Here is an 11256-nt window from a genome sequence, read left to right on the forward strand (position 1 = left end):
TCTATCCAGTGCGGAGGGTCACCTTGAGCTTTGGGCTTAATAGCAAGTCTTTTCCAGAAAGAGTTCCCTTTTCCTAGGTGCACCACGAGGCTGTGGGGCTGACTGGGGGCTCTGGGTGGAGGGAAGTGACTGAGGTCCCATCAACTTGCTTGGGCTGTGAGGGGGCAGGGGAGCTCTACACCTCACTGGGTGCTCCAAGCCCAGCGTGGGCCCCTGTCGCAGCAGGGGGAGCCGGCTGGCAGCCTTGGGGTGGACCCCCTCACCTTACTGGCTCCTGGCAGCAGATGCAGCTTGACGTAGGGGTCCGCCAGCCCGTTGTGGTCCATCGGCTTCAGGCCCTGAGTGGAGGGGGGACAGCCAAAGGTGTGAAGCGGGAGCTGGAGACACAGAGCAGCCAGGGCCTCCGGGTACGGGGTCGGCAGGCATCCCTCGTGCCCAGGCCTCCTGGCTGGGTCCCCTCACCACCCGCTTTGCAGAGACCCCTGAGCCCACGCCCTCAGAACTGGAAGGATGGCTCAGCGCCAGAGCAATCGCCCCTCCCCCTACACGTCCCGGCCCAGGGCAGGCGTCACGGTTGGTCTTTGTCAGACCAGCTTTTCTCTCCTCCAGATCATGGAGGCCAGGTGACTCACCCTTCTCTGAATGAGGGCCTCATTATCCTGCTTTGGTGAGGCCCTTCCTTCTTCCGGATGCCTCTTCCCCCGCTCCCCAAACCCACGGCTTCCCTCACTGACCCTCTGCCCACGTGAGCCTCTATCCGCTCATCTATAGGCTTCCCTCTTTCCCACGGGAAAATGTTCTGGGTCCTGGAGACCAGGTTCAGTTTTGCTCCAGATTTGCCACCGCTCCCTGCCCGCCTGAATCCAAGGAGGCCACACGTCCTGGCTGGCCCTGGAGGGTCCTTCCACAAGATGGCATCCCTCGCTCACTTTGAGCCTTCAGTCAAGTGTGCACAGCCAGGGAACCAATGGAACCTTAAGCAGACAGGGTCTTAGCAGACCTCATGCCTGCTCTGGTTTCTGGAAATTGTATTTTCTTTCTTCCGCGGTGGCACCTGGGCATGGAGGGAGGCAGCCGTGGCCTGTGTGGGGCTGAGCTCACAACCCCGTGGCATCACAGATGAACGGCCGTTCACGACCAGGCCCACCTCCAAGGAGGATGGAGGCTCTCACCCCCACCCCCCCGGTTTGGCTTGGAGAGCTGGGGAGGAGGGGGGCTGAGATTGGAGGTCAGGGCTTCCAATCTCCCCTCTCCCCCCTGGTAGGGAAGGCAGGGCACACGGCACAGGAGGGGCTGGTGTCTGGGAGGGAGAAGAGACTGGGTGGCTCTGACCAGAGTGGCCTGACAGCAGGTGCCTGCTCCCAGTTCCCAAGCCTGGACCACCTCTACAAAGCTGGGTGGAAGGAGAGGGAAAGGGACCTGCCCGGGCCCTGCGGCTGGCACCCCACGTTGGCGTGGCTGCGGATCACCAGGTTCTCAGCTCCTTTCCTAAGGGCAGGTCTGGAGCCGCTGCATTTTAACCCCGGGCAGCTCCCGAGGGGGGTCAGGGCCAGGATGGCACATGCGGGCCTCTAGGTGTCCAATCAGGGCTCCGGGCCCAAAGTGGACACTACTCCCCCTGCATGGCAGTCCAAGGGTGCTGGCTCAGGCCAGGTGACAGCTGAGACAGGCAGCCGGTCCCTCGGGGTGGGCAGAGCCACGGGTGAAGGTGCTGAGGGGCAGAGGAGCTCCCGGGCTGGGACTGAGGGAGGGGTCTGGGCCCAGGTCCCTCCACGGCTCTACTGGGAGTCCCACTAGGCTGTACTACCACCCTTACCTTGCGGGAGAACATCAACTTTGGCACCTTCCTCCCAGAGGAATCGATGCAGGGGGTGGAGGGAACAGCATGGCTAAGAAGAGAGCTGATGCCTGCCAGCCGGAGGCGGGAGACGCCCCCAGCCCCAACCCAGAGACCAGAGAGCAAGGCTGGGTGCTGAGCCCACGGGAGATGAATCCTCTGCCTGGAGCAGGGCATGGGTGCCCACCGACTCGTCGGGTTGCCCAGGTGTTGGGAACTTCAGGAGTCACAGGCGACCAATTCGAACCCTCTCGGTCTAGCAGGACATACCTGTCATCTCTCCGCTTCCCCTCCCTTCCCTCCACAGCCCCTCCCCAGCTCCGCCCCCAACCTGTGCCTTCCTTCTCTCATTCGCTTTCTGCTTCCTTGTTCTACTCCTTCCCTGAGTGCCTGGCCCGGCAAGGCCTTCTGGGGCAGTGGAGAGGATTTAGGCCAGAATTCCCTCCCTGCCCCGCACCCACGATGCAGGTGCCACAGGGCCCAGACAGGAAACAGTGGGGAGGATGGGCCTCTGGATCTCAACCCCCGCCTCCCACCAACTCCAGCCGGGGCCCCAGACCCCGTAGGAGCCGGCGGGGGCCTACCTTGGCCTTGCTGATGGTGCAGTGCAGGGCGTTGTTCTCCTGGTCGTAGAGCAGGCTGAAGTCCAGCGTGCCCAGGGCAGCTGCGGACAGGGGGCTCGGGTCACGCACTGGCCACACAGTGGCGGAGCATCACCCACCCCTGCGCGGTGGGACCAGGTGCCCACAGTGACTGCCATCGACCGAGAACCTACTGCACCCAATCTCTCCACCCAGCCTCTTAGCCCCACCAGCCCTAGGAAGCGAGCAATATCCTCCTCACATTCCAGACGACCGAGGAGCCGAGGTTCAGTGAGGCTACGTCAGCCCCGGTCACCACGAGTAGCGGCCCAGGAGTCAAACCCAGGTGGCAGGCCCCACAGCCCAGACCCCCGTGCTGTGGTGCTGGGCCTGGGGCTGGTCTGGCGTTGGGCCCAGTGTGCCCAGGGTACAGGGCACTCAGCTAAAGGTTCCTGTCCTCCTGCCGTCCTCGTGCAACTGCCAGACTTGGCTCTGTGCGTCAGTTTCTCTCACCCGTGAAGGGTCACGAGGACGGTGGGAGAAGTCAGAGGAGACACGGCTTTGAGAGGCTGTGGGTCCCGGCCAGGCTGCCTGGCTGACCCCCCCACTCCCCAGCAACACCTGGGGCCGCAGTTACCCCGTCTCTCTGGTCCGCTGGGGGGGCCCCCGCACAGGCAGCAAGGAGCCACCTAACTCCTCACGCTGCTGAGCTGCAAGCCTTTTAAAGGCAGCAGGCAACTCTCTAGGGCTGGGCAGAGCATTTGGCAATAATTGGGTGCAGCTGCAACCCTGGGGGACAATCACACACAGCAGCTGTGGCCTCCCGTGTTGACGTGGCTCCTGGCACGAAAGCGGGGGTTGTGGGTGAGCAGCAGGCCTCCAGGGGTGAGTCTCTGGACAGTAAGATGCAAATTCACAGGGTGTCTTTAGAAACCCAGACACGGGCCGGTCAACTGGCACGCTATTCATTCATTCATTCTTTACCAAACAGCATTACGATAAGCTGGTTTCTAGGGATGAGGATATCAATAAGGCGGTGCTCCTGCCCCAAGGAAAGCGCAGCTTAATAGGAGAAACAGATGGAAAGAATCTACCCTAACAGAGTCTGGTGAGCGAGGAGCAATAGGGGTCTAAGGATGTGAACTGGGGCCACCAGGGAAGGCTCCCTGGAGGAGGTGATGCTTCACCTGAGCCATATAAGATGATTAGGGGTTGGCCGTACACAGTGGCGCTGGGGGAAAGGCATTCCAACCACAGGCCGACCGGGGGCTGGGGGGCTGAGTGGGTGGAGTGAAGCTAGGGGGAGGGCGGGGCTCTGTTCTTCCGGCCAGCGGCACCCAACACGGTTCTAGATCGAACTATGGCCCAGTGGCCTAGTCCAGCCAGGCTCATCTCTTCACATCTTGTCCACGGCTGCTTTTGCACCATGGTGGCAGAGTGGAGTAGATCCACAGGGACCGTATGCCTGCAGACCCCTGGGCTCGTGCAGGGGCCGGGGCATGGCTAAGTTTGGCTTGGCAGAGAAACGGGCAACGTAAGGGCCATGCGTGTGCAGCTGCCCTTCATTTTGAGGTGATGGCACTGAGTCGTGTTTGTCTTGCCCCCTAGCTCCTAACACAGGGCAAGGCAGCCAGCCCAGTCTCTGTCCTTGCCTGGGAGGGGCGCACGTGGGGTAGGAGACCCGCCCTCTGACGCCGGACCTCGGGTTCAAGTCCTGGCTGTACTGTGCTTCTTTGCGGTGTGACTTTAGATAGCTTTTCTTGCCTCTCTGTGCCTCAGTTTCCTCATGTGCAAAATGGAGACACCACAGAGCCCACCTCACAGCATTGTGCCTTAACGCAGCCCCTGGGGGACCGGAAATGCTCAGTATGTAATTATAGAAAGAGCAGATCTATTTTGGCGATTTTTCTAGATAACTGTACTTGCCCCTCCGAGACGCCTTCTGGAATGAACTCGTTCCAAACTGGATCACTCCCCTCCCGGCCTTTGTGGACAGGATATACAAATAGTCACAGATACTGTTTTCTTCGTTTTTCTGCCTCCTCCTTGGCCATCAGCCTGAAACTCCTCTTAGAATACTTGCCTCTGGTAGCACACGCAGCTCTCCCTCCTTTTCAATAGTCCCCTGTCTGTTCCACGAAACCAGGGGAGAATCTTTACTAGAATTGTGTCCAAACTATGAGTCAACAGGGCTCGAGTGGCGCCTAAGGCGCTTTCGTCAGTAGAGTCCGTGTGCTTCAGCGCTAACTGTATCTGGCTGCGGCCTGGATCCTGGCTCCCATCTGTGCAGCTGGGCGGGTGGGGGTGCTGTGAGCGAGGTTCGTATCACCACGCCTGTAACAGCGCACAGAGCCACGGGCCCCGGACTCTCCAGGTCCCTGCCTGTAGAATATTCTCCAACGCTGTTGGCTCTACGTGACAGGAAATCAGTCTGCTGTTCGGTTCAGGCCTCCCCAGGTCCAGTCTCCCGCCAGACATGAGCTTCCAGAGAGGAGGGACCATTGCCTCAGCCATGCCAGTGACACCGGCAGGGAGCAGATGTTCAATCCACATGGCCGGTCCGTTCCAACCAACTTGCTCTCCAGCTGTTCAAGGGAGCGGGGATTGGGTGTGTGTGATGCGCACGTGTTAAAATGCACACCCCACGATCTCTGCCCGTTGCCCACTCTCAGAGAAGGACAGCCAGCCAGACGGCGGGGCTACCTGCTGCCCACTGGGGAACTTAGGTCCAGAAGAGAAGAGCCCCTTTCACCGGCTCTCCAGACATCCCTGTTTAGGGACAGCTGACGCTGCTCGGGGAAACCAGCACCTGTTATCAATTCCCAGGAAGGAACAGCGCACCCAGTGCGGTCCCCCCTCCCCCACGGCTGCGGGATTGATGAATTTTTTTGAACTCCAACGGAAGCTTTGTAAGAAATAATAGTTTTTAGGGGCGCCTGGGTGGCTCAGTCGGTTAAACGTCTGACTCTTGATTTTGGCTCAGGTCGTGGTCTCAGGGTTTGTGGGATTGAGCCCCGAGTCAAGCCTGCTTGGGTTCTCTCTCCCTCTCTCTCTGCCGCTCCCCTGCTCACATGCACTCTTTTTCTCTCTCTCTCACAATAAATAAATAAATGTTTTTTTTAAAAAAAGAATAGTTTGTAAATAGAAGCGTGGTCACCATTGGCAAAAACTTGCAGGTGGTGGAGATCTCTTGGACAGGGATCTTATCGTCCAAAGTCTTCATTTCCCATTCAGGGAAATGAGGCTCAGAGAGGGGAGGTGACCTGGTCAGGGTTGCACAGCAGAATTGGAAGCAGAATCCAGGCCTCTTCACTTCCATCCTGATAGTTCCTTTCTTAAAGCCTAGTGGTGGGGTGCCTGGGTGGCTCAGTCGGTTAAGTGTCCAACCTCGGCTCAGGTCATGATCTCGCGGTCCGTGGGTTCGAGCCCGGTATCGGGCTCTGTGCTGACAGCCTGGAGCCTGTTTCAGATTCTGTGTCTCCTTCTCTCTCTGACCCTCCCCCGTTCATGCTCTGTCTCTGTCTCAAAAATAAAATAAACGTTAAAAAAAAAATTTAAAGCCTAGTGGTTTCCCCCAATTTTTCTGTCTGCCACTTTGCGTGGCTGAAACCTTAGGAGGACGCAACAGAGAAACAGAGACAGAAAAGCCAAGTCGCTCTCGGGGATGAGGGAGGGCTGGGCTGCTGTCCCGGAGACGGCTCACAGTGCAGGTGAGGAGGGCCCTAAGGGCAGGTGAAGGTGCTCGTCTGTGTGAGCCGCTGGGTCCTGCCCTCCACCCACTCAAATCACGTGCCCTGGCTAAAGTTTACATCCTTGGGAAAATAATGAGGGTTGGTCACTAATGGGCCCTTGAGAGTTGTCACCTGCCTGTCGATAATTATAGAGCTTTAATGGGGCTAATTCAGAGAAAATCAGGCTCAAGCCCCTGTCAGTTCCTCTAAGGCCAAACATCCCTTTGCTCTGCTGATGGAGACTGACAGCATCATTTTGACCTTGGTTTGCACCTGGACTTTCCTCACCCGTACACCCTTGGGGATAGGAAATCTGCCCTGGTTGTTCTTTTTTTTTTTTTTTTTTCTTTTTGAAGAAAAATGTCAGCCTCTCAAATAGTTTTAAAAAACTATGGCAAGGGGCGCCTGGGTGGCTCAGTCGGTTGAGCGTCTGACTTTGGTTCAGGTCATGATTTCATGGTTTGTGGGTTAGAGCCCCATGTCAGACCCTGTGCTGACAGCTCAGAGCCTGGAGCCTACTTTGGATCTGTCTCCTCTCTCTCTCTCTGCCCCTTCCCTGCTTCCACTCTGTCTCTCAAAAATAAATAAAAACAACAACAACAAAAAAAAACTATTGCAAGAACCACAGAAAAATGGTCAAGCCCGAGTTGAAAGCATTTCCTAGTTGGGAAAACTGAGGCACTGAGCCAAGAACTTCAGGAAGGTACAAAGAAGAACGAGCCATAGTCTCTGTTTCCCAGCAGCTCTGGGGCAGAGGATTAGAACTTTAGGACCTTTGTAAGTCTAATCATTCTCCTGCTTTAAATTATTCAAAGGTTCACCACTGCCTCCTGGACTCAGTTTAACCTCCTTGGTGTAGCACTGAAGGCCCTCTGTGATATGACCACCTTGTCCTGAGCCACTTGACGGGCACCTGTGCCGGGCTGTGTTTCCTACGCCTCTCTACCTGTGCACACGGCACTCCCTCTGCCAGGAGCACCTCTCTTTTCTCCTTCCACTGTGCCAGCCTGCTTCTTCCCTTCTCCCAGCCTCAGAGCAGAGCCTTCTCTGTGGGTAAACTCTGTGCATGCTAGCGCTTCTCGTTCGGGTTCCTGCCTCCCTGTTGTCACTGCTGGGCTACTTGTGCATCTCGGTTTCCGTGAAATCCCTCATGTCAGAGATTGTGTCTCGGGCATTCATGAATCTCAGCACAGTGCCGGCCGTACAGTTGGTCTTGTAACGTTGAATCCATAGAAATATGGTGTGAGCAGGACATGACTGGGCTCAAAGGAAGGGGAGTCACAGCCAGCAGGGACCAGGAAACCCTGCCAGCTGAGGGCCTTCGGGACAGCGATTCCTCCACTCCATCCTCGCTCCAGGCCTCCAGGGGCATCACTCCTGACCCAGACCAGGGCGAATCATGCAGGGGCAGGTGTGAGCACGGGCATGTGATGCAATTCTGGCCAATGAGACAGAAGGACAGGTCTCCTGGGGACGCTGGGAGAGCTGTCCTCACCCTCGAACCGAGATACGGGCAAGGAAACTCGCCCTTGTCAAATTTAGGATCTTCTTGTTACATGTGACACCTGGACCTGAAGCGGCCGCCTTGCACCGGGAGGGAGGTCAGCCTACGAAGAGAAGAGCATGGCCGGGTGGAAAGGGGGGCAGAACCATCACCTCCGAGGTTGCTGATGGACACTGTGTAAACCTACCTGCGGGTCCCACGATCTCAACTGTCCTCACTGTTTAAGGCACTTGGAGTTTACTGTTACTTGCAACCTGGACATTCTAGTCTTTATAGTTTTGAAGAAGGGCCTGGGTCTCCCAGGTGGAGTGTGGGTGGGAGGGCGTCGGCAGGGGAGAAGCATATGCAGAGGGCGGGGCCCGGGGCCCTTCTCCAGGGCAGCAGGCAGCCCAGCCCAGCTTGGCCAGGCCACACCGCGGACCCGTGGGAGGAAGGGCGCTTCTAACTCCAACGTTCACTGCGTTTTCTCCCCACCATCGCCCCCTATTAGATCAGTTTGGAACATGCGAATTTTGTGCTTGTGCCTGGAGGTGCCTTAATAAAGGATGGGCTTTGAAGAGAAGAAGGGGAAAGGCTGAATAAATACACAGCACTTCATTCTCAGCCTTGGACAACAGAGCAACCGCCCTAATTTCTTTTTGTTAGAACAGAGATAATCCAATAATTAGGGCAGCAAATAGCATAACCCTGGCTAAAGCCCTAATGAACCATCTGGCTTGAATCACTTAGGCTTATTCTAGGGATCTGGCTAGTAGGGCTGAGAGGGGGCCTCGGCCTGGGGTATCTGCTGAAGAGCGATTCCACCCCCAGCCTGGTCCCACCACAGGAAGGAGCCGAGTTTTCTGTGTTCCCATGCCTAGGATGTTTGCTCGGCCACTGATGGGATCCAAGTCTGGGGTGGGCTGCTTCTGGAAGGGGACAAGGGGGCCCAAGCTGGCCGTGGCTCAGCCATATGCCCTCCTCCTTAGCTCTTTTCAACAGACTGCCTGGTGTCATGGGTGTGGCCAGCCCACAGTTCAGGCTGGCAAGGCTGTGTCCAGGATGGCCTCGCATTGCCCACCTCAACTGAGTCTGTCCCCTGCTGGGACACGTGAGCTCACTGGGCCCCATGACCCTGTCCTGTTTCCCTTTGTCCCACTCTCTGCTGCTGGGACAGTGCTCAGTGACAGGCTGCTGAGTTGATGGACTGGAGATGAGGCAGCTGGCCTGAGTTTGGGACTTTTGGGCCACCTTGCCTGGGGGCTTAGGGAGAGCCCAAAGAAATGACAAGATTTCTCACCTCATAACAGTGTGTCATCCAGAGGGCCCTTGGTGGCACCAGGAGGGTTCCCTGAAGTTCACGGGGAAGCCCTGCCCTGCCAGCTCACTCCCTTGGCACAGCAGGAAAGATGTTGGAAGGGCAACAGGTTCCCTAACCCTTCTCCTGGAGGTGGCTTTGGATTCATGGCATCCAAAGGGGTGACTTGGGTCCCAGTTAGGTCCTTCCCAGATGCATGGCAAGTAAGGGGTTGCGATTTGCCCAGGGTGCCAGGAGCTGAGGGTGGGGAAGATCCAGGGCACAGCCCTGAGGACAATCAACTCCCACGACCCAATTTCCCCAAGCTGGCAGGGAAGGGGGGGGGGGGAGAGGACTGCTTCCCATGTCCATGCCCCACAGCAAGGCCTCAATACACCAGATTCCGACCAGAGTGCTGCGGTCCAGGCCCACTGAAAGTACCTAGCACTTTCCTCCCCTTGGAGGATGGAGGTGGGGCCTCCTCCAGCTCTCTGCTCCAGGGCCTCCCTAGGTAGGACAAGGAGCGGTGGGCCACCTCCCCCAGTGGTGCTGATGACCTCCACATTCAGCTTCCAGAGGCACATTTTATGCTTGGGGAAACTCCAGGCCGCCGGCCCTAGGCCCTTGTGAGCACCCAAACCAGGCGCAGCCACCTTCGTGGGCGCAGCACGCGGTTGTGGGGGGACTCAGCTGAGCGGGCCTTGGCGAAGCCTTCGAGCGACCCCTGCGTGGAAAGGTCCACATCCCTGGCAGGGCTGGTGTGGCAGGTCTCACAGTGACGCGACTGGGGCTACAGCTCGGCTGGGGACCCTAGCGAGCAGCGCTGCCCCCCAGCCCCACCCCGGTCTCGTGCCAACCCCTTCCGAACCAGGCGGCGACCTCTTCCACCTCGGTTTCCCCTAATGTCCCGGGTCGGGCGCGGCAGGCACCCTCAGAGACGGGAAAGGCGAGGAGCTCCCGCCGGCCGGGCCTCGGCCCGGGGACCCCCGCGCTTGCCCACTCCCTGGGGCTCGAGGCTCAGCCCCGGGAGGAGGAGGCGCGTGCTGGGTGACCCTTCCTGGCGGTGGAAAGCGGGCGTAACAGGTGGGCGAAGGTCGGCGGCCCGGGAGAGCTCCGCGGCGGGGTCCACGGACACAGGAGGAAGAACCGCCAAGGTTTTTCCAAAGGACAAGCGGCCCCGCGGTCCTCTGGTGCTCGGCCCGGGCGCCAGCGAAGCCGCCGCGCTCTGCGGGCCGCCGGGCCCACTCGGGAGGCCGGCCCGGCCCCGGGCCCCTCCACCTCCCGCCCCAGCCCGGCCCCTCGGCTGCGGGGCCGGCCCCGCAACGGGTTCCCAAGCGGGAAGGACCGCGCGGCAGGCAGCAACTGGTGTCTCCCCGGGGCGCAGCTCCGCCCTTCCCCGGAACAAAAGCCGCCGCCCGCGCCGGAGCTCCCCGCCAGCGGGCCGAGAGGGGGCGCGGCGCGGGCTCCGAGAACCGGGCCCCGGAAATGGGACACCCCCAGGGGGCGCCCCCAAACTTCCCACCTCTCCAGTGCGGGTCAGGGAGGGGTTCGGGGCTGCCTCTGTAGGGCGCGCGGAGAGCGCACGGAGCGGGCGAGGGGCCGCCACGGGCGGGGGTGGATGCCGGCGAAAGGGGAGACCGCAGGGGGCCGGGGCACCCGCGAGGTCGGGGAGCGAGCGAGAGGCCGGGCCGGGGGAGGGGGCGGGAAGTCGGCGAGTTGGAAACTTACTGCAGTCGTCGGATTCGTAGCCGTCGGCGTCCGGCTCGTCCTCGGGCGGCTTGGCGGGCGGCCGAGCCGGGCTGGGGCCGGGGCTAGGGCCCGGGCTGGCGCCGTAGGCTCCGAAGAGCTGGTCGACATCCTCGTCGTCGTCGCGGGCGCCGTCGGAGGGGCTGCGGCGGCCCGCGCTGGCCGCGGCGGGGCGCGCGGGGGCGTCCGGGGGCGCAGCGGCGCGGGGCCCGGCGTCCGGGGGCAGGCCCCGCGGGAAGCGGGGGAAGTAGTCGGAGATCTGCTTGATGGGCCGGATGGGGCCGGGGCACACGTCGATGGCCATATGCTCCTGGATGCTGATGGTCGCCTTCTCCCCGCGCCGCCGGAGGGTCATGCAGGCAGCGCGGCCCCGCCCGGGCGCGGCCCGGCCCGGCCCGGCGCGGCCCCGGCCCGGGGTGGGGGGGGGGGCGGCTCAGCAGGCCCGGCGGGGCGCGGCGAGGGCTGCGGGCATCGCCGGCGGCGCCCCCCGGACGGCCCTGACGCGGCTGCTGCCTGCTCGGCGGCGGCCGGCGAGTGAGTGCCAGGGGCCGGCAGGCGGGGGGCGGGCCCAGCCCGCGTCA

At 60.4% G+C, this 11256-nt stretch overlaps 1 protein-coding gene across 2 annotated transcripts in view; it reads right to left on the reverse strand.

Annotated features, from left to right (window-relative positions):
* The window catches only part of DOC2B (double C2 domain beta), a 32444-nt gene extending 21405 nt beyond the window's left edge, over positions 1-11039 (reverse strand). For both annotated transcript variants that reach the window (XR_003964794.1, XM_030296524.1), the window contains exons 1-3: positions 10658-11039; positions 2422-2501; positions 264-338 (exon numbers count right to left, since the gene is read on the reverse strand). Coding sequence is in view for 1 of the 2 variants with exons in the window: in XM_030296524.1 (XP_030152384.1) it covers positions 264-338; positions 2422-2501; positions 10658-11030 (528 nt within the window). In the remaining variant the exon portion in view is untranslated. The remainder of the gene's footprint in view (positions 1-263; positions 339-2421; positions 2502-10657) is intronic.
* Positions 11040-11256: the final 217 nt, after the last annotated feature.

The sequence above is a fragment of the Lynx canadensis genome, chromosome E1, assembly GCF_007474595.2.
Source record: "Lynx canadensis isolate LIC74 chromosome E1, mLynCan4.pri.v2, whole genome shotgun sequence".
Classification (NCBI taxonomy): domain Eukaryota; kingdom Metazoa; phylum Chordata; class Mammalia; order Carnivora; family Felidae; genus Lynx; species Lynx canadensis.